The 23,375-nt window shown below is 44.1% G+C and overlaps 1 protein-coding gene across 1 annotated transcript in view; it reads left to right on the top strand.

The window, feature by feature from the left end:
• The window catches only part of LOC112225650 (contactin-associated protein-like 5), a 111,719-nt gene extending 89,759 nt beyond the window's left edge, over positions 1–21,960 (top strand). Inside the window, exons 13-24 of the mRNA XM_042306899.1 lie at positions 276–476; positions 3,081–3,237; positions 3,801–3,928; positions 4,067–4,237; positions 5,404–5,622; positions 6,693–6,932; positions 7,791–8,015; positions 8,098–8,231; positions 9,200–9,287; positions 14,904–15,104; positions 15,362–15,436; positions 20,522–21,960. Of these exons, the coding sequence (XP_042162833.1) occupies positions 276–476; positions 3,081–3,237; positions 3,801–3,928; positions 4,067–4,237; positions 5,404–5,622; positions 6,693–6,932; positions 7,791–8,015; positions 8,098–8,231; positions 9,200–9,287; positions 14,904–15,104; positions 15,362–15,436; positions 20,522–20,763 (2,081 nt within the window). The 3' untranslated portion in view covers positions 20,764–21,960. The remainder of the gene's footprint in view (positions 1–275; positions 477–3,080; positions 3,238–3,800; positions 3,929–4,066; positions 4,238–5,403; positions 5,623–6,692; positions 6,933–7,790; positions 8,016–8,097; positions 8,232–9,199; positions 9,288–14,903; positions 15,105–15,361; positions 15,437–20,521) is intronic.
• The last annotated feature ends 1,415 nt before the right edge of the window (positions 21,961–23,375 follow it).

Raw genomic sequence — 23,375 nt, 5'->3', positions numbered from 1 at the left:
AACCATTCACCCTTGGTTAGAGAGCCTACAGAAAGTCGTATGTTTGACTGTGGATTACTGTACATGCAGGAAGCCCCTTTTTAATCAACCTAATCATTCATTCAACATGTTTATTTGGATATTGGCTTGTACTAAGTCAAAGCTTGTGAATGTATCCAAGGTTTTATGATCAAAAGGTTCAAAATGACACAACCAACCGGCTCTGCACATCATTTACAGCATGTTACAGGTCAAAATGTCTTCAGGTTTGTGTTTTGTTCTATGTTGTGTTGTAGAGAACAAGGTGTGGACAGTAGTGACCCACAACAGCACAGATCCAGTCAGGGTCCAGGGTTCTACACTACAGAATCCCTACATTATGAAGTTTAACTACAGCGCCTCACCTGAACAACTGATGGCCCTCGTGTCCGGGTCAGAGCAATGTCAACAGGAAGTTATGTACAGCTGTAGGAAGTCCCGCCTCTTCAACACCAGAGGTGAGTTGGGTTAATAGCATCCTGTTCACCTTATAAAGTCAAACTTAGACATGTTCCCAGATGGACCTGTTCCATAATATGACTGGTTAGTATTCTAACAATGAACCTGACTCTGACCTGAGTGTGTGAATATACGCTCAATCCTCTAAACATTGATCCCATTATCTTGCAATAACTTGAAAGGCTACCGCCCAGCATGTTTCTGAGCATCAGTCTTCAATTGCTTTGAGAGCAAACGGTCTCCCAGGCATCCCACATTTGCTCCTAAATCATGAAACATTCATGAAGTTCTGAATTCCCTGATTCCCTGGCTGCCATGTGTGCGCAAACAAACAAGTTAATTTTCACAGTGGATCAATAAGAGACAGGAAACAAGTCATTTCATGGGCTATATATGAACAGTGTCAGATGGAACATGAATACTGTAGGTTGTTTTCTGCTGGCTGTTGTGCTTCAACACATATTCTCTCTATAGAAGATCAATGATGTTCAGCCCCTCTGTCATACACAGCATGTTACTTAACTGTTCAATAAATATAGCGATCAATAATTGTTAATTATTAGACCAATTTGGCAAATGGATTTATGTAAATTTGCATGATTTAAAAAGTGTATTTTTGTGAACTCATACATCACACTGTAATGAATGTGTAACCTGCACGCATTAATGGAATACGGTTCACATCAGTTTAATATGTTTGATTGTTATTCATTTGTTTGTCATTTTCATTTGTTTAATTATGTGTCTGTAGTGTCGGGCATAAGCAACAGCTGCAGCTTGTAATATGACAAGAAAAGGCCAATTAGCATCCACAATGACACTGTAATTTTGACTCGTCTTCTCGATTCATTATACCGTTTCATCTACAGGGCATTCGGAAAGTATTCAGACCCCTTGATTTTATCCACATTTTGTTACGTTACAGCCTTATTCTAAAATTGATTAAATTCTTATTTTTCCTCATAAATCTACACACAATACTCCTTAATGATGAATGCAAAACATGTTTCCAGAAATTAGCAAATGTTTTAAAAATAAAAAACTGAAATATTACATTTACATAAATATTCATACCCTTAATGAAACTCAGTACTTTGTTGAATCACCTTTGGCAGTGATTACAGCCTCGAGTCTTCTTGGGTATGACGCTACAAGCTTGGCACACCTGTATTTGGGGAGTTGCTCCCATTCTTCTCTGCAGATCCTCTCAAGCTCTGTCAGGTTGGATGGGGAGCGTTGCTGCACGGCTATTTTCAGGTCTCTCAGAGATGTTCGATCGGGTTCAAGTCCGGGCTCTGCCTGGGCCACTCAAGGACATTCAGAGACTTGTCCCGAAGCGACTCCTGCGTTGTCTTAGCTGTGAGCTTAGGGTTGTTGTCCTGTTGGAAGGTGAATCTTCGCCTCAGCCTGAGCGCTCTGGAGGAGGTTTTCATCAAGGATCTCTCAGTACTTTGTTCCGTTCATCTTTCCCTGGATCCTGACTAGTCTCCAAGCCCCTGCTGCTGAAAAACATCTCAGCATGATGCTGCCACCACCATGCTTCAAAGTAGGGATGGTGCCAAAGAGTTCAATCTTGGTTTCATCTTGCTTCTCATGGTCTGAGACGCTTTAGGTGCCTTTTGGCAAACTCCAAGTGGGCTGTCATGTGCCTTTTTACTGAAGAATGCCTTCCGTCTGGCCACTCTACCACAAAGGCCTGATTGGTGGAGTGCTGCAGAGATAGTTGTCCTTCTAGAAGGTTCTCCCATCTCCACAGAGCAACTCTTGAGGTATTTCTGTTTTTAAGATTTGAATACATTTGCTAAAATTCTAAAAAGCTGTTTTCGCTTTGTCATTATGGTGTATTATGTGTAGATTGATAAAAAACAAAATATTTTTATCAATTTTTAGTTTAAGGCTGTATCGTAACAAAATGTGGAAAAAGTCAAGGGGTCTAAATACTTTCCGAATGCACTGTATAAATGTACCGTTTCAGTACTGAGGATGCACATTGGCACATTATTTGTCATGACTACAAAAACAGAACGATAAACAACAACTAATTTGTCTAGTATTAAGCTTTCAAATGTTTGCCCAACACTGGAACGTACTCTGATTTAAATAGGCAAGCAACACTGGCATCTGTAATGTGTTTGAAATGTAACAGAATGTAGTTGTGTTGATAGAAGCCTATATCTATGCAGAGAATTGAGAGGCTACTTCCTGCAGGCCTGTAGTGTCTTTCAGGCAGAGTCATGTTGTGTTGATAGAAGCCTATATCTATGCAGAGAACTGAGAGGATACTTCCTGCAGGCCTGTAGTGTCGTTCAGGCAGAGTCATGTTGTGTTGATAGAAGCCTATATCTATGCAGAGAACTGAGAGGATACTTCCTGCAGGGCTGTAGTGTCTCTCAGGCAGAGTCATGTTGTGGGACAGAAGACTGTAGCAGGGCCACTTACAGATGCTCCAGGAAATGAGCCCTGCGAGTCTAACTGAAATCACTGAGGACTCATTGACACAATGCCATGGGATACCAAAAGATGCCCAGGGCTCTAATCACATTCACTGTGCAGATTCTGTTTCTCTACATGTGGACCTAATTGTAATCCTGTGACTGGTCCAGATGGCAGCCCTCTGTCCTGGTGGGTGGACCAGGGTGGAGAGAGACGGACCTACTGGGGAGGCTTCCTGCCAGGTGTTCAGCAGTGCTCCTGCAGCCTGGAGGAGAACTGCATGGACATGAACTACTTCTGCAACTGTGATGCCGACACCGACTCATGGTAACTAGGCAAATATGTCTCTCTGTGTATCTGCTGGGCTGTTCATTGATCAATATCAAGGCTTGACAGACCTTTGCGTTTGTCATCATAATGAAAATGTTTTTGGCGCATTACTTACTTTCCATATTGAACTTTAAATACAGGGATATCTTCATCACAAATCACCTGCTGGAAAACATTACTATACGATGGTAGAAATCACTATAAAACATTACTATACGATGGTAGAAATCACTATAAAACATTACTATACGATGGTAGAAATCACTATAAAACATATTCAACTGCAGTTCTTATGATAATATTCTTAATTTACATCATTTCTTTTAAACTAGAATTCTGTTGTGTACATTATTTTTTAAACATTTATTCTCACCCTGTGTGCCCCCATGTAATTTTGCATTTGGGGAACCTAATTTGCATATCTCCTGAGATACAGTCCAGACCTTGATCGATCACTCCATCTTTATAGTGTTTACTATGAAGTTTCAATGCTGACTGAGGATTGGATTAGTTTATCTGTAGTGAAATTAAGAGGCTTCTCTCCTGTCTGTCTATTGCAGGTCTAATGACACAGGAGTACTTTCTTACAAAGAGCACTTACCAGTGAGTGAGATCGTGATTGGAGACACCAACAGAACTGGCTCTGAGGCGCTCTACAGAATCGGCCCGCTGCGTTGTTATGGCGACAGTAGGTGAACTGTTTTATTTTGTAACATTTTTATCTTACAGATGGTCCATTTGAACATCCTTGTTTTTCCAGGCAAAATGCTGAGTAACTATTGACTGTGTTCAAACTTAGAAAATATGTGTATTTCCTGTTTTCTAGAGTCTGTGTGGAATGCAGCGTCCTTCTACCAGGAGTCATCCTACCTGCACTTCCCCACCCTCCAGGCAGAGCTCAGCGCTGACATCTCCTTCTACTTCAAGACCAGCGCTCCCTCAGGAGTCTTCCTGGAGAACGTGGGCCTCAAGGACTTCATTAGAGTGGAGCTCAGCTGTGAGTTTGTTAGCCGGATCCATTTGGAGGAGGCCAGTGGTTTGAAATCCTAAATATTCTGTTTTCTGATGAAAGCACTTCCCAGCTACAGTAGCCTACATTTCCCAGCTACAGTAGCCTACACATCCCAGCTACAGTAGCCTACACTTCCCAGCTACAGTAGCCTACACTTCCCAGCTACAGTAGCCTACACTTCCCAGCTACAGTAGCCTACACTTCCCAGCTACAGTAGCCTACACTTCCCAGCTACAGTAGCCTACACTTCCCTACAGCTACAGCTAGCCTACACTTCCCAGCTACAGTAGCCTACACTTCTCAGCTACAGTAGCCTACACTTCTCAGCTACAGTAGCCTACACTTCCCAGCTACAGTAGCCTACACTTCCCAGCTACAGTAGCCTACACTTCCCAGCTACAGTAGCCTACACTTCCCAGCTACAGTAGCCTACACCTCCCAGCTACAGTAGCCTACATTTGACATGCAGTTAGAAAGACCTCCTGACCTGCGCTGCATAATGTAATACTAATGACACACACAGTGCTCTGTTATCAAGGTGTCACTCCTGACCTGCACTGCATAATGTAATACTAATGACACACACAGTGCTCTGTTATCAAGCTGTCAAGCCTCTAATAACATTTTCCTTGGCAGCCATGTAAACAGCGGCTGTTGAAGAAAACAATGATCAAACTACATTGTGAATGTACTGGCTAGCACCGTCTTGAGTTCAAAATGAGTCTGTAAAAGCTTATCTTGAAGTCTTTCGGAATATTCCATTTGGAGCTCTGAAATAAGTGCAGCGTATATAATATATATATGCATATATAATATGACTAAGGTACTGTGGGTGGTTGGATGGATGGAGACGTAGGATGAGGTTGGGGGTAGAGGCTCACTTCTTTTTATTTATTTTATTTACATACAGGTGGATGCTATCTTTTCAATTATATTAATTTGTGTATTGCACCTATAGTCCCCGCCTCCCCCCAACAAGAAAATAACAAATTGTGTAAAGATTTGGTCACAAATAAAGCCTTTGAAGATCAATGCATCACATTTGTATCTCATCGACATAGAACAAAATGGTGTCCCATAGAAAAGAGCAGTCTCAGATTCACTACTGACCTGAATGACTGTCAGCTTGTGTCCCCGTTCTGTTCCCGCAGCTCCGTTCGCAGTGACGTTCTCCTTTGATGTGGGAAACGGGCCGGTGGTCCTGGCCATTAAGTCCCACGTACCCCTGAATGACAGGCAGTGGCACTATGTGAGGGCGGAGCGCAGCGTGAAGGAGGCCTCCCTGCAGGTGGACCAGCTACCCCTGCGCTTCCTGGAAGCTCCATCTGAGGGTCACCTCCGCCTCAGGCTCAACAGCCAGCTGTTTGTGGGTAGGACTGGCCTCATAGTCTCAGTCTCATCAGCCAGCTGTGTGTTGGTAGGGCTGGCCTCATAGTCTCAGTCTCATCAGCCAGCTGTGTGTTGGTGGGGCTGGCCTCATAGTCTCAGTCTCATCAGCCAGCTGTGTGTTGGTAGAGCTGGCCTCACAGTCTCAGTCTCATCAGCCAGCTGTGTGTCGGTAGGGCTGGCCTCACAGTCTCAGTCTCATCAGCCAGCTGTGTGTCGGTAGGGCTGGCCTCACAGTCTCAGCCTCATCAGCCAGCTGTGTGTTGGTAGGGCTGGCCTCACAGTCTCAACAGCCAGCTGTGTGTTGGTAGGGCTAGGGTGAACAGCCCCTCTGTGGATTAATATGTAGTTCTAAATGTGTTACCATATAAACCATATAAATGAGTTGTAACTAATACAGTATTTTCAAATACAAAGCAAGTACTTTTATTTATGTGGTCTCTGTTTCAATCCCTGGCATCTCCACCATTGTTTGGCTCCCGAGTGGCGCAGCGGTGTAAGACACTGCATCTCAGTGCATATGCCGTCACTGTAGTCCCTGATTGGAATCCAGGCTGCATCACATCCTGGAACTCCCATTGGGTGGCGCACAATTGGCCCAGCATCAATTCTTTTTTTTACCTTTATTTAACTAGGCAAGTGAGTTAAGAACGACAGATTTGTACCTTGTCAGCTCGGGGATATGAACTTGCAACCTTTCGGTTACTAGTCCAACGCTCTAACCTCTAGGCTACCCTGCCGCCCCATACCTGAATACCTGAAATATGATTTGAACCCAGGTCTGGTTGTAACATTGTAACAAGCATTATGAACTAGTAATAACCTGTCGTCTCTCATCCAGAGGGAACAGCAGCTAGTACTCAGTAGAATATGATGCATTATATACAAATTGTGTTATAACACTGTAATAAACATATGAACTAGTTATAACCTGTGGTCCCTCCAGGGGGAACAGCAGCTAGTACTCAGTAGAATGTGATGCGTTATATACTAATTGTGTTATAGCACTGTAATAAACATATGAATTAGTTATAACCTGTCGTCCCTCCTCCAGGGGGAACGGCGGCTAGGCAGAGGGGCTTCTTGGGTTGCATCAGAACTCTGACTATAAACGGTGTGACCTTTAACCTGGAGGAGCGGGCTAAGATGACCCCGGGGGTGAGCGCTGGCTGCCCCGGCCACTGCAGTGGCTCCAGCAGTCTCTGCCACAACAGCGGGAGGTGCATTGAGAAGAACAGCGGCTACGTCTGTGACTGCTCTCAGTCTGCCTATGGGGGGCCCTCCTGCAAGGAAGGTGTGAAACGCATAGTAACTCCATCACAGAGGTTAAGGGGTTGATTTAGCTGTAATGTTGTTTCATCTATTCATTCTGATGCTGAATCTATGATTCTAGCCTTTAACTTCAAGTGTACATACAAAACATGCACTTCCAGTTTGTATAGTATCATTTGTAACAGCTGGGTGAAAAGTTCCCTCGCCAAGTGCAATCTGCTGCAGTCAGGAGAAGTTGATTAACATAGAGCTGTGTCACGACAGCCCTTTTACAGAAATCTAACATCGCTCAGAGGTGATGAAAACCTTGAATATTTAGTGTTTTCAAGTGAAATATTCGATGCCAGCAAAGATCTTAGGCCAAAGATCTTATCAAGATCTTATCCTCAGTCCTAATGTTCACTTGCTCTTGAAGTATTGAAGTAGAGGTGTTGAGATCAGTGGCAGAGTGCAGATTGGAGTCCATCTGACGAAGAGATAAAAGAGGGATGAGATGAGATGACAGATCCTTCCTCCTCCGCTGTCTTTGGTCTGTCTCTGCTCTCACATTCACACTAATCTAGGCCTCCATTATCATGGAGCAGACAAGCCTGAAATATTCCACTGGTCTGAAATACAATAGTCTCACTTTGATCCAATCCCACTACCGTAGCATCTTGAACACAGAACTTACACAATATTGTTATTTTTTTAAATGTTTTACTTTTAGATGGCCATAAACATATTAGCAGAATGGCAGATGCTATTTAAGTTGCTGCCTCTGGGGTAGTTACTATAGCATGATGGCTAGCAACAAGTAAGAGAGGACCATATTGTGCTGGACTGTCACCCATGATAAAATACATTACCTAACCCATGATCCCTCTCCCTGTCCCTACAGAGGTGTCTGTGTCGTTTAACAGAGAGTCGTCGGTGACCTACACCTTCCAGGAGCCTTTCTCTGTGATGCAGAATAGGAGCTTCCAGGCCTCCAGTGTCTACAGAGGGAACAGCAGGGCCAGAGAGAGCATGGCTTTCATCTTCATGACCACACAGAGCCCTGCCATGCTGCTCACTGTCAGCACCTTCAGCCAGCAATACATAGCAGTCATCCTGGCACGCAACGGTAGGGACACGTCTAGGATTATCACGGTAGGCTTCAACCCTTTGAATTCACAGTTTAACCCAGCTTGTGTTGTGGTCTACAGGGAGTATCCAGATCTGGTACCATCTCCATGTGGACAGGAGACCAGATGTGTTCAGTCCCAGACCCTCCAGCCTGGCAGACGGACACCTCCACCGTATCAGAATCCACCGCGAGGGAAAAGACGTCTACCTACAGGTGAGCAAAGGATAAATATGGGATTTTTACAACAAATGGGATTCCTATATTTGATGTATGAAATAGAAATGTAGGAACAGGAGAGGGTGAGGAGCAGGGGAGACAGATTAGGGTGAGGAGCAGAGAGTGAGGAGCAGGGGAGAGAGAATAGGGTGAGGAGCAGGGGAGAGAGAATAGGGTGAGGAGCAGAGAGTGAGGAGCAGGGGAAAGAGAATAGGGTGAGGAACAGTAGAGATTGAGGAGTGTGAGGAGCAGGGGAGAGAGAAGAGGGTGAGGAGTAGGGCGGTGAAGAGGGTGAAGAGCAGGAGGGTGCGGAGTAGGGGGTGAAGAGGGTGCGGAGTAGGGGGTGAGGACGGTGCGGAGTAGGGGGTGAGGAGGGTGAGGAGTAGGGGTGAAGAGGGTGAGGAGTAGGGCGGTGAAGAGGGTGAGGAGTGGGGGTGAAGAGGGTGAGGAGCAGGAGGGTGAGGAGTAGGGGGTGAAGAGGGTGAGGAGCAGGGCGGTGAAAAGGTTGAGGAGCAGGGGGTGAAGAGGGTGCGGAGTAGGGGTGAGGAGGGTGAGGAATAGGGGGTGAAGAGGGTGAGGAGTAGGGGGTGAAGAGTAGGGCGGTGAGGAGTGGGGGTGAAGAGGGTGAGGAGTGGGGGTGAAGAGGGTGAGGAGCAGGAGGGTGAGGAGTAGGGGGTGAAGAGGGTGAGGAGCAGGGCGGTGAAAAGGGTGAGGAGCAGGAGGGTGAGGAGCAGGATGGTGAGGAGTAGGGGGTGAAGAGGGTGAGGAGTAGGGGGTGAAGAGGGTGAGGAGTAGGGCAGTGAAGAGGGTGAGGAGCAGGGCGGTGAAAAGGGTGAGGAGCAGGAGGGTGAGGAGCAGGGGTTGAAGGGGTTGAGGTGCAGGAGGGTTGAGGAGCAGGAGGTTGAGGAGCAGGAGGGTTGTGTGTGTTCTTCACACCTCCATGTCCTTTTTTCCCTTTCCACTAGATTGACAAGGACATGAACCTAAAGTACAGCCTGTCATCAGACACAGAGTTCATCTCCATCAAATCACTGACCTTGGGGAAGGTCACAGGTGAGCCCACCAGAGAAATTAGGACGTGTTTGTTGAGGTAGTTTGAAATGATTAAATGACTGGAGGCTACAGTCATGGTTTTTACTGTAAATGAACAGCCTACCACAGTGCAGGGCTAAGAAGAATCAGTCTTTGCAATTAAGGCAAAGCTTGTAAGCTGGAAGAGCTAGACGAGTCATGTCTGTGATATAACTTGATATAGACAATCTAAGCACTAGATTTGGTCAAATAATCACTTCTCGCATCTGATATAGATTTGACAGGCTGATTCGGAGGGTTGTCAGCCACCCCACCAGGACATTGTATCTGTCTAATAATCTATTTCACATATTACACGCATCACAAATCTTGGGAGTATTGTACTCAAGCTTATCACTTCAAACATTAGTCAGGAGATAAATGGAACTGTTAAGTAAACCAAGCGTAATTTGTCTAACACAAAGATTCACAATAGTTTAGGGAACGAGTAAATCTATGCTAATTGACAACATCATTTGCATTTCAAAACAAATGTATTCATTTTATCATTAAGGTACTGGGGATCTCCTATGGGATGAGGATGCATATATGTACGAATAGATGCTGTCTATACCTGTACATTATTTTGAGAAGAACACTGTTTTAAGACATTGATCATTGACGATGTATTAGATATTTAGAAGGATTGAATCAAAAATACTAAACATAGGCAGGCCTAAGCATCAATCATTTTAAATGATTTCCAATTTTTCATCAAACTCATGAAAAGTCATGAAAGTAAAGTTAAACACACACAATCTAAACCACATTATGTAAATCTGGGTTATTGTATACAGGACAAAACATCCATTCCCTCTAGAGTATGCCTGTTCTATCTTTCACACGTACTGTATTCATATGACTCCAGCACAGCACAACAGCATCCACTACTTACAACGTGTTTTCTGCAGGATGAAAGGAAATACATTCTTGGCTGGGTTATGTCTCCTAGGGATCTATTAAGTCAAAAGGAATGCTGCAGCACCACAAACAAAGACCAATGATGAACATGGTGGCGATGATCATCGTTAAACTTTTTTGGGGTCAATTACACTACTTCCTGTACAGTAAATTGCCCCCTATGGGAAGTATGGTAATTATAGATTTCAAACCAATTAGATACAATATTATTTTAAAGTGAAGAAGCTGTTGAATGTTGACCCTCGTGGTCTGATTGGCTCCATTATATTTAAATATCTAATATCTTTAGACAAATTACAAGCTCACACTGATCTCTCTTGTATCTTATGCCCATCTACTCTTGTCCTTAACACAAATCAAAATAGCAAATTGCTTTCAGAGCTCGTATCTCTGATTTAATGATATTCAAGTGCTCTAAGCAGCCATTATTGTAACGGTTTTCTAGTGGTGATGAAGGAGAGTCGGACCAAACTGCAGCGTGTCGATTGCGATCCATATTTATTAAACAAAACGTAAACACGACTAAACACTAAACACTACAAAACAATAAACGTAATGAAAACCGAAAACAGCCTATCTAGTGCAAACTAACAGAGAGTACAAGTAAGACACTAAGGACAATCACCCACGACAAACTCAAAGAATATGGCTGCCTAAATATGGTTCCCAATCAGAGACAACGATAAGCACCTGCCTCTGATTGAGAACCACTCCAGACAGCCATAGACCTTGCTAGACAACCCACTAAGCTACAATCCCAATACCACCACCAAAACCCCAAGACAAACACACCACAATTACAAAAACCCCATGCCACACCCTGGCCTGACCAAATACATAAAGATAAACACAAAATACTTTGACCAGGGCGTGACAGAACCCCCCTAAGGTGCGGACTCCCGAACGCACCTCAAAACAATAGGGAGGGTCCGGGTGGGCGTCTGTCCATGGTGGCGGCTCCGGCGCGGGGCGTGGACCCCACTCCTTTAATGTCTTAGTCCCCTCTCCCTTCGTCCCTGGATAGTCCACCCTCGCCGCCGACCATGGCCTAGTAGTCCCCACCCAGAACCCCACTGGACTGAGGAGCAGATCGGGACTGAAGGACAGCTCGGGACCGAGGCAGCTCGGGACTGAGGGGAAGCTCGGGAGTGAGAGAAAGCTCAGGAGTGAGAGAAAGCTCAGGAGTGAGAGGAAGCTCAGGAGTGAGAGGAAGCTCAGGAGTGAGAGGAAGCTCAGGAGTGAGAGGAAGCTCAGGAGTGAGAGGAAGCTCAGGAGTGAGAGGAAGCTCAGGAGTGAGAGGAAGCTCAGGAGTGAGAGGAAGCTCAGGAGTGAGAGGAAGCTCAGGCAGGTAGATAGATCTACCAGCTCCTGGCTGGCTGGTGGTTTCAGCAGATCCTGGCTGACTGGCAGATCCTGGCTGACTGGCAGATCCTGGCTGACTGGCAGATCTGGAAGAGTCTGGTTGACTGGCAGATCTGGAAGAGTCTGGTTGACTGGCAGATCTGGAAGAGTCTGGTTGACTGGCAGATCTGGCGGCGCTGGGCAGACTGGCGGCGCTGGGCAGACTGGCGGCGCTGGGCAGACTGGCGATGCTGGGCAGACTGGCGGCGCTGGGCAGACTGGCGGCGCTGGGCATACTGGCGGTGCTGGGCAGACTGACGACGCTGGGCAGACTGACGACGCTGGGCAGACTGGCGACGCTGGGCAGACTGGCGATGCTGGGCAGACTGGCGATGCTGGGCAGACTGACGGCGCTGGGCAGACTGGCGACGCTGGGCAGACTGGCGATGCTGGGCAGACTGACGGCGCTGGGCAGACTGGCGACGCTGGGCAGACTGGGGGCACTGGCGGCGCTGGGCAGACTGGCGGCACTAGCTGCTCCATATAGGCTGACAGCTCTGGCGGCTTCTTACAGACTGACCGCTCTGGCGGCTCCGTGCTGACTGGCAGCTCCTTGCAGACTGGCAGCTCCTTACAGACTGGCAGCTCCGTGCAGACTGACAGCTCCGTGCAGACTGACAGCTCCTTGCAGACTGGCAGCTCCATGCAGACTGGCAGCTCCATGCAGACTGGCAGCTCCATGCAGACTGGCTGCTCCATGCAGACTGGCTGCTCCATGCAGACTGACATCTCTGGCTGCTTCATGCAGACTGACATCTCTGGCTGCTCCATGTAGACTGGCTGCTTCATGCAGACTGGCAGCTCGGGCTGCTTCATGTAGACTGACAGCTCTGGCTGCTCCATGCGGACTGACAGCTCTGGCTGCTCCATGTAGACTGACTGCTTCATGCAGACTGGCAGCTCGGGCTGCTTCATGTAGACTGACAGCTCTGGCTGCTCCATGCAGACTGACAGCTCTGACTGTTCCATGCAGACTGACAGCTCTGGCTGCTTCATGCAGACTGGCAGCTCTGGCTGCTCCATGTAGACTGGCTGCTTCATGCAGACTGGCAGCTCGGGCTGCTTCATGTAGACTGACAGCTCTGGCTGCTCCTTGCAGACTGGCAGCTCCATGCAGACTGGCAGCTCTGGCTGCTCCATGCAGACTGACAGCTCTGGCTGCTTCATGCAGACTGGCAGCTCTGGCTGCTCCATGCAGACTGGCAGCTCTGGCTGCTCCATGCAGACTGACAGCTCTGGCTGCTCCATGCAGACTGGCTGCTTCATGCAGACTGGCAGCTCTGGCTGCTCCATGCAGACTGACAGCTCTGGCTGCTCCTTGCAGACTGGCAGCTCTGGCTGCTCCATGCAGACTGACAGCTCTGGCTGCTCCATGCAGACTGACATCTCTGGCTGCTCCATGCAGACTGACATCTCTGGCTGCTCTATGCGGACTGACAGCTCTGGCTGCTCTATGCGGACTGACAGCTCTGGCTGCTCCATGCAGGCTGGCAGCTCTGGCTTCTCCATGCAGGCTGGCAGCTCTGGCTGCGCTGAACAGGCGGGAGACTCCGGCAGCGTAGGAGAGGAGAAAGGCTCTGGCTGCGCTAAACAGGCGGGAGGCTCCGGCAGCGCTGTAGAGGAGGAAGGCTCTGGCTGCGCTGAACAGGCGGGAGGATCCGGCAGCGCTGTAGAGGAGAAAGGCTCTGGCTGCGCTAAACAGGCGGGAGACTCCAGCAGCGCAGGAGAGGAGAAAAGCGCTGGCTGCGCTGAACAGGCAAGGCACACTGAAGGCCTGGTGCATGGTGCTGGAACTGGTGGTACTGGATCGAGGACACGCACAGGAAGCCTGGAGCGGGGAGCTGCTACCGGAGGACTGGAGTGTGGAGGTAGCACAGGATGGGCTAGACCGTGAAGGCGTACTGGAGATCTTGAGAGCAGTGTTGGCACAGGATGTGCAAGGCTAGGGATGTGCACAGGAGGCCTGGTGCGTGAGGCTGGCACCAACTTCACCAGCCGACTAACACGCACCTCAGGACGAGTATGGAGCGCTAACCCAGGTGCCATCAAATCCCCAACACGTTCCGTCGGGCGAATTCCATGCAAAAAGCACCAACACAGCAACTCCCTCATTTCTCTCTCCTCCCATGTCCATTTCTCCAGGTGGTGCAGCCTCTCCCACTGCAGCTGCTGCTGCTCCTGCTGCTGCTGCCTCTGTTGCCTCTCCTGTGGTTCCTGCCTGTTAACACGCTGCTTGGTCCGTTGGTGGTGGGTGATTCTGTAACGGTTTTCTAGTGGTGATGAAGGAGAGTCGGACCAAACTGCAGCGTGTCGATTGCGATCCATATTTATTAAACAAAACGTAAACACGACTAAACACTAAACACTACAAAACAATAAACGTAATGAAAACCGAAAACAGCCTATCTAGTGCAAACTAACAGAGAGTACAAGTAAGACACTAAGGACAATCACCCACGACAAACTCAAAGAATATGGCTGCCTAAATATGGTTCCCAATCAGAGACAACGATAAGCACCTGCCTCTGATTGAGAACCACTCCAGACAGCCATAGACCTTGCTAGACAACCCACTAAGCTACAATCCCAATACCACCACCAAAACCCCAAGACAAACACACCACAATTACAAAAACCCCATGCCACACCCTGGCCTGACCAAATACATAAAGATAAACACAAAATACTTTGACCAGGGCGTGACAATTATCCTATCTACATATTTGGCAGTTGTTATGATTGATTTACTGCAAATGCTGAGAAATCTTTAAATTAATTTATTGTCCTCGACTAACCTGTACCCCCAGCACATTGACTCGGTAGCCCCTGTACATAGCCTCGTTATTGTTATTTTATTGTTTTCTGTAACTTTAGTTTATTTAGTAAATATTTTCTTAACTTATTTTTATTAAAACTGTACTGTTGGAATACCTGTTATATTCAGCGCATGTGAACAAATAAACTTTGGATTTGATTTTAGTGGAGCTCTAATTGGATTTGTATAGAGTTCATATGTATTTAAAGACTGTCTCATTGAACACAACAAGCAGGGACAATTGACATACAGTCTCAAGAGGGCCTGTTCAGTGGTTCATGCTATCTCACATTGACAAAGAGAGAGATTGCTTTGAGGGATGCTATCCAACATGTGCATTAGTCAAGGTGAGATACTGATGTCGTTGTGGTCGTCGGTGGATGTTGGATTGCTTTATTACCATTCTGATTAATCAGGTAAATGTGTGAGTTTGATTAGTACCTTCCTTGTTGTTTACATAGTTGACACTATGGATGAGGAAGTGATGCAGGCAGGATCTAAGGGCTTCATTGGCTGCCTGTCCTCAGTCCAGTTCAATCACATGGCTCCACTGAAGGCAGCGCTACTGAACCGTGCCAGCTCATTGGTCAGCGTACGGGGTCACTTGGTGGAGTCTAACTGTGGTGCGCTGGCTGACTCAACAATATTTCACTCTCAATCAGGTGAGGAATGTAGAATGTATTCAGAATATACTGTATTTCTGTGGACGATGTCGTCTAACATTTTAATATTGTACACTGTCAACACCGAAGCCGGGATAGAGTTTTCAGTCTACAGATTCTACCATTGTCACCATGACGGTTCCCAAGGGAACGTTGCTCATTGTTTTATGTCGGTCCCCTGTCCTCAAACAAATGACAGATCAATGATGTAATACATTCCTCATGATGTCACCGCACTCTCTTCCCTCTTCCGGTAGATCATTCAGAGACAGTCGGCAGAGGCAGGGGGCCATTAAGGAACGCTTCACAAAGCAACTATGCGGTAATTGGAGGTGAGATTTCCAATTCAGAGTTGTTAAAGTGCTCAATTTCCAAAGTCAGTGTCCTGTGAAATGAGCCCCGGCTATCTCTGCCTCTTGCTCTCTCCTCAGACGTTTTCTTGGAATAATGTGTGTCTGTCAGGACAGGATAACATGCCACAATTTAGACATTTCCAGCACTGGAGAGACTTCCAAAGCAATTACCCAGAAGGGCTGTTATTTGCACTGTAAAGTAAGTCTAGGTCCAAAAGGGTCATTAACAGCTTCTACCCCCAAGCCATAAGACTGCTGAACAGTTAATCAAATGGCCACTCAGACTATTTACATTGATGTCCCTTTATTTTTACACTGCTGCTACTCTCTGTTCCTTATCTATGCATAGTCACTTTACAAATGACCTCGACTAACCTGTACCCCTGCACATTAACTCAGTACCGGTACCCCCTTTATATAGCCTCGTTATTGGTATGTATATATCTTGTTACTTTATTTATTTATTTTTTACTTTAGTTTATTTAGTAAATATTTTCTTAACTCTTTCTTGAACTGCATTGTTGGTAATGGGCTTGTAAATAAGCTTTTCACGGGTAAGGTCTACTACACCTGTTGTATTCGGCGCATGTGACATTTGATTTGATTTAAAAGGTCTTATGAATGGACTTTTAGTCAGATATGTTTGTAGATAATGAAGCTAATGGATAAAAAAAGGGGAAAATGAAGACCGAATACCATTCCTAATTAAATTCGGGAACGCTTTATCTGACACCTAGTGTCATAATATGTCATAACCTGTCGTAATATGGTCATGACACATATTTAGATCTGTTGTGACACATATTGCATTATGTTATGGCTGGTTATGACACCTACATCAAAACCTACCACACAAGGCAAAACATTCCATTACACCATCGTCTACTTGTAAACCGTATGTTTATCTTATAGAACTTTTTCTGTTATTGACCATATTAAGTTATCATTGTAATTGCGCAGACATTGATGTCAGACTTGCACATACCCCAATGCTCTGTTGCTGATGACTGGGATGAATGCAGGAGCAGATTTCAGGAGCAGGACAAGACACCCTCTTTGTGACTGATGACTGACATTAGTACGTGATAGGTCCATCTGGCTTATGTGATTCTGATGGTCATAGTGCTTCATGATAGTGTCATAAAGTGTGTTTTCTACAAGTTTTTCAAAATACAATGAAAAAAAAACATGACAGTAAAGAATTAATTACAACATCAAGGATTTAACTCCTAAATTGTATTTTTTATTCAAATCTGTTTTTTTTCCCTGTGAAGAAGTTTCCTTTCATTTGAAAGATTGTTTTTGCAGCCTCAAGGTCTTCACCTCCACTCCTGGATGCAGTAGATGCAATACTTTCTCTGAAAAATATAAGTAAAGACATAAATCAGAATAGAGTATGCTACAATGCAGTGACACCACTAAAGAAAGCTGAAACATTATACCAAATATATTATGGCAATAGCAAACACTTTCACACATTATCAAATACATTACAATCCAGTTCTCAATGTTTTCATAGCATAGCTAAAGCTAGCTGTCAACTATTCATGTAGCTAGCTAGCTAACAGTTAGCTACCATCTAGTTAAGTGGTCACCAACGGGTCGATCGCGATTGACTGGTTGAGCTCCAAGGCATTCCTTGTCGATTGCCAAACATTTCTGTGAAAACCCACAGATAAGCCTTGCGTTCCTATTTCTTTAATTTGTGTCGTGCCGGGTATAAAACGTGTTCCCGTTTTATACCATCTCATATGTCGTTGGGGAGCAATTCAAGTGGACTATAGGCCTACCACTGGCCAATCGGATGGCTCAGATGATTGTGTCTGCAGTAATGTAGCAGGCGTAAAAGAGAGCTACAGCAAAGCTGATGTTGTGAGATTTCTAAACTTTTAGAGAGAGACTGTCAACAATTACAACAAAGAGCTGCTGTTTTTATAAGTGAGTTCATGTTTTTACGTTTTTATTCAGCACTGTCAACACTTTCTACTCAACACTTTTATAAGCCATAAAAATCTACCTTCAGACGACTTCCACTTGCACTACAACAAGCACTGCAGCTGCAATGAATGAGTTGGAAAGTGTATTGATGAGCTTGCGTTATTTTTAGCAGCTTTGGTATTTTTTCTGATCATAGGAGAAACAACATGAATTTGTGCATGAAGCAAAAATAATGCAGTACAACTCTAGTTTTGTTAACAGCTGGAAGATGGTGTCCCTATTTGGTCATTGAGGAAAGGGAGAGCAAAGGGTGTTGAGAGGCGGACCCTGCTGGCTTCTTCCTCCGCTGAGACTGACCATCAGATAAAGGCTCCATCAGCGCGTAAATGTATGCTCACCTAGGGCTGTGGTGGTCATGCAAATAACTGTGGTAATTGACAATTAATTAACATCAACATAAACAATTTGACATGCACTTGATAACATTCCCACCCATCAAGATTAATTTGTATTTATAATGGCCCACAAAAAAGCATAATCAGTAGCCTGCAATCGAATAGGAAAGTTACATGTGGTTACCTCTTTAATATGTAAGCATAGGCAGTGTGTCCATAATGCTAGGGGAAGCTAAACTTTTGCTAATGTAAATTCAGTTAAATTGCCAAAATTATATAGCCTAATTAGCTTTCTCCTGTCTACACAGAAATAAATACAATAGTTAAAAAATTGGCTACTAAAGCATGATTTGGCCACAGAGGATCATTAGCTTCTTCTTTGTTTTATTAAATCGTATTGCCTACAGTCAGAAGGAAAGACGGTGCACGCAATCTGGGGAGATTATTGTGTTGCGACTGTCTGTGAAAAGTAGAGGACAAGCCAGGCATATTGAAATATTTCAAAATACAATCTCAGGGAAACCTAGTTTGGAAATCAAATGGTTATTGCTGTAAAGAGAGGAAAATGAAAACCTAATCTTTCTGTTATCAAAATCTTATTTGCACCAGCAGAGAGCATTGGCAATATCTCCGCTGAGTGTGGCACTGTGCATATTCACTACTTATGATTGTTGGGTCAGTGCTACTTAAGTTTGTTGTTTGACAATAATTTCCTCCTCCAGTTTAGATGGACGTCATATTATATATTATATTATATTTGTGTCTCCCATTCTCGTAGGCATATTATATGGACAGCGTTGTTTTTATTGATCTGCTTGTCAGTGTCAGCAGAGTTTCCCTGTAATGTGTCATATTAAAAAAGATTCTGCTAATGTCTCCAGTCATATAAAATGTTGTAGTACTCCATGAAATGGGGTTATGAAAGGCCACATTTTCCCAATGCAGATAAAGAAGAAACGTATCTGTGTGACGATCGTTAGAATAACTGGACCAAAGCTCAGCGTGATCTGGGTTCCACATCTTTTTATTACTAGGTGAAACTTACAGCAAAACAAAACAATAAATAACCAAACGAAACGTGAAGCTGCTATAGTGCTCACAGGCAACTATACAATGTCAAGGTCCCACAAAGGGGAAATGGCTGCCTAAAGCTGCCTCTGATTGGGAACCATACCAGGCCAACATAGAAATATAATGACCTAGATGACCCACCCTCGTCACACCTCACCCTAACCAACATAGAGAATAAAAGCTCTCTATGGTCAGGGCGTGACTGTCACGTTCTGACCTTTATTTCCTTTGTTTTGTATTTATTTAGTTGGTCAGGGCGTGAGTTGGGTGGGCAGTCTATGTTTGTTTTTCTATGTTTTGGGGCATTTCTATGTTTCGGCCTAGTATGGTTCTCAATCAGAGGCAGGTGTCATTAGTTGTCTCTGATTGAGAATCATACTTAGGTAGCCTGGGTTGCACTGTTTGTTTGTGGGTGATTGTCTATGTTGTAGCTTCACGGTTGTCATTTGTTTATTGTTTTGTATACAGTGTCAGTATTTTCTTTATTAAAGATTTACCATGGACACTTACCACGCCGCATTTTGGTCCGACTCTCCTTCACTATATGAAAACCGTGACAGTGACAATCTGATACAGAGCCTATACCTACTCTACATGCCTCCTCCATGCTTTTTTTGCGAACAGTGATTGATTTATATTATTAGCCTAAATTATGACCATGCAATCTACTCATCACATTACGAATAGTAGACTATCTTACATGAGTCTGCAAAATGCGATGATGCGATGATGCATAGATTGCTTTATTATCAAGGTAAAAAAAAATGTTTTAAATGTTTGTTTTAACACGTTGTAAAGCGGATTAATGTGCTTCATTTTAAGAATTGAGCAAGAAATACGGGGGGCATGATCATTCTGTCATCGTCTTTTAAATAGTGTCCAGTCAAAACTCTTCTGTTTATTATTACGGGTAATTATATACTGTAAGCCATATGGGCCTATCACGTACATGACCACATGTCAGTCGTAAGTCCCAAAAAGGGTGTTTTGTCCTACTCCGATATTCATCCCCATCAACACAGCACTGGGCTAGGCACATGTTTGACATCAGTGTGTGTATAATAACAATGGTAATAAAATGGCCCGTTTTGAGAAATGTTATATAACATATTATTTATAAGTAGAATGGAATGGTTTGCCGTGTGTGGTAGGATTTGTGGGCTTTGACACTCTTATGTAGGTGTCATAAGCAGCCATAAAATATTGCAATATGTAACAACACATCTAAATGTGTGTCATGACCATATCATGACAGCGTTATGACAGATTATGTTCTTATGAAATATTATGACATGGTTATGACCGTGTCATAACGGGTTCTGACACTAGGTGCCAAATAAAGTGTTACCGTATATTCTTTAAGTGTAAGAATCATATTTGGCAAGGGATTTTAAGTTTTAGTTCACAATTATCTCAGTGCCAGTTAAATTAATATGAACTTTTTCTGAGTCTAAACAGCTAAATTAATAAATACTTAATAAATAATATAGAAATCTGTCAAATCCTCACAACTGAAAGAACTTCCTCTGTAGTCCACTAAAGAACTTCCTCTGTAGTCCACTAAAGAACTTATTATATAGTCCACTAAATAACTTATTCTGTAGTCCACTAAATAACTTATTCTGTAGTCATAAAGATGGCTGCCTTTGCTCCCCCGCAGGTGTGGTGTCAGCAGTAGTCTTCATCAGTCTGTGTGTAGTGGTGGTGATGACCCGTTTCCTGTACCAGCACCGGCAGACCCGGAGAGACGCCAGCATCAAGGAGAAGGAGCACCGGACTAACCTGGAAACAGCCTACCGGAGAGAAGCAGCCTACCGTGCAGAACCAGCCTACCGGACAGAGTTCCGCCTCCATGACAGTCATAGCTCCACCCTCAATGACAACAGGGAGTACTACATCTGAACACCTGTGTCCCAGTCCCCTGGTCATCAGGGAAGGCCTCTCCTCTGAAAGTGGATTGGGAGGTGGAGATGTCACTGCAGAATTCCGGACAAGAAAATGGCCAAGAGTCCGAGCCCAGAACCCTTCTCCAGGGATTCTGCTCGGGAATTTGCCCACTGTCCGATTATTACAAAACATGTATGTAGTGGACTACACATTTAGCAGGTGTTTAGGGCTGTAGGTGTATCATGTGGTCGGTAAAACTGTCAGACAATATGGAGCGAATATGCAGGTTTGTTTTCGGAACAATCTCTCAACCAGCAGAGGAAAGGACCGAGACAAAGAAGGAAAGGAACCATGAGAACATTGAATGTCACCTGTCACACTGTCTGAATGTGTCGTACAAACTCCTGAAGACATCATTCTTCTTGTGACCCCCAATATTCTTCAAGATGTTCCACATCGTTCTGTGGAACGTCCTAAATGACATCTGAAAGATGTAGGTCAAGCATGTAAGTGAACCGTGAACTCTGCCGTGTGGCAATGACCACGAACATTGAAATGAGAGAATGAAAGAATGAAGGACTTTACTGCCTTCTGTTAGAGTGCCTCTTCATGTTGTTTTAACCTCCTTTTTTCTAAACCCTTTAGATCTTTGTTTAAATTAATTAGTGTTCATTTGTGTTTCCTTTATGTGCTAAGGGAATCATAGATCTGAACATGAACCACCTGTACTGTAATCATCATCTGTTCAAGTCTATAACAAATGGATGGTGTAATTTGGTGTATTACACAATGCTGTCATTTATCTAAGTAATGTTTCAAAGATGGATAATGCTCAAAGGTGAAACATTTTGCTGTAAAGTAGAAAGATGAGTTTGTTCCGCCAGGTAAAGTCACTGATGTATATGTTTCACACAACAACAACAAAAAGACAAAACATAACAGCCCATTTCTCTAAAGGATAGGACCAGATCCTATCCTTTAGAGAAATGCCTGTGACTGGAATTTACCTTAACACATCTGCCATATTAATCAATGTATGGTTGTGATAAAGTTTACGTCACAAAGGTATGTATGAAGAGAGGATCTCTAATCAGGTTTTTCTGATTATAACAATATTTGAAATTTATTTACCTTAACTTCTTTATGTTGTGTATAGTTGCAGTTGTACAGATATATTGTATAGATGTATATTTATTAATAAATTGAAGACTTTATTAATTATATGTTGTAACGTGGCTTATTCCCATTCCTTGTAATAGTTCAGTTGACTGTGATGTCAATTAAAATTCTGAGCTTTGCAAGTCAATCGGATCTTCCCAAAATATAGTAACTTACATTTAAAATGTGTTGATTGTAAAAATCAATGTCCAATGCATGATTTAAAATGCCCTGTGTCCTCATCTGAACTCTCGTGATCCTCCAGGCAAATTTACATGCTCAATAGAGGTATGATACAGTCAGTTGGAAATAGAACAATACAATGAGTCATCTTAAATGTCACTGTGGATGTAAAAGAATCCCTAGTTCAAACACCACTCTGATGCACCAACCTTAAAAATACATGACTTTCTCTTTCGAAGAGCGGGGATAGAGTGCGGTCTGAAACCATAGAATACTCATCTGACTTTTGACTATTAGTTCAGCAGCGTCTGACACTCTTTCAGCGCGGGGGAAGCACGCCTCTGTTTCATGCAGAGAACCAGAGCAGTTATTCCACTTTCGGGAGAAATGGTAGTGCATGTTAATATACGCTGAAGAAAAACATAAACGCAACATGTACAGTGTTGGTCCCACATTTCATGAACGCACAATAAGCTTATTTCTCCAATTTTGTGCACAAATTTGTTTACATCCCTGATAGCAAGCATTTCTCCTTTGCCAATATCATCCATCCACCTGACAGGTGTGGCATATCAAGAAGATGATTAAACAGCTTGAACATTACACAGTTGCACCTTGTGCTGGGGACAATAAAAGGCTACTTTTAAAATGTGAAGTTTTGTCACACAACACTGTGCCACAGATGTCTCAAGTTTTCAGGGAGTATTCAATTGACATGCTGATTGCAAAAATGTCCACCAGAGCTGTTATCAGAGAATTTAATGTTAATTTCTCTACCATAATCTGCCTCGTTTTAGAGAATTTGGCAGTACGCCCAACCGGCCTCACAACCGCAGTCCCACGTGTATGGTGTCGTGTAGGTGAGTGGCTTGTTGATATCAACGTTGTGAACAGACTGACCCATGGTCGTGGTGGAGTTATGGTTTGGGCAGGTGTAAGCAATAATTTTTTATTTTTTTAAATGTACCTTTATTTAACCAGTCAAATTCAGTGGCACAGCTGTCTAAGGCACTGCATCTCAGTGCTAGAAGTGTTTTTAAAGGTAATTGTGACCAACTGATGCATATCTGTATTCCCAGTCATGTGAAGTCCATAGATTAGGGCCTAATGAGTTTATTTCAATTGACTGATTTCCTTATTTGAACTGTAACTCAGGAAAATATTTGAAATTGTCGCATGTTGCGTTTATAGTTTTGTTCAGTATATGTTAATTGCATGCAAATAAAGGTTGATTCACAACCACACCTGTAACAGAAGCCCAATTTGGGCCTTTGATTTGCAGGTGG

Source organism: Oncorhynchus tshawytscha, linkage group LG26, assembly GCF_018296145.1.
Source record: "Oncorhynchus tshawytscha isolate Ot180627B linkage group LG26, Otsh_v2.0, whole genome shotgun sequence".
NCBI lineage: Eukaryota > Metazoa > Chordata > Actinopteri > Salmoniformes > Salmonidae > Oncorhynchus > Oncorhynchus tshawytscha.
The sequence above is the reverse complement of the archived record's forward strand: the minus strand, read 5'-3'. Positions and strand labels throughout refer to the sequence as shown.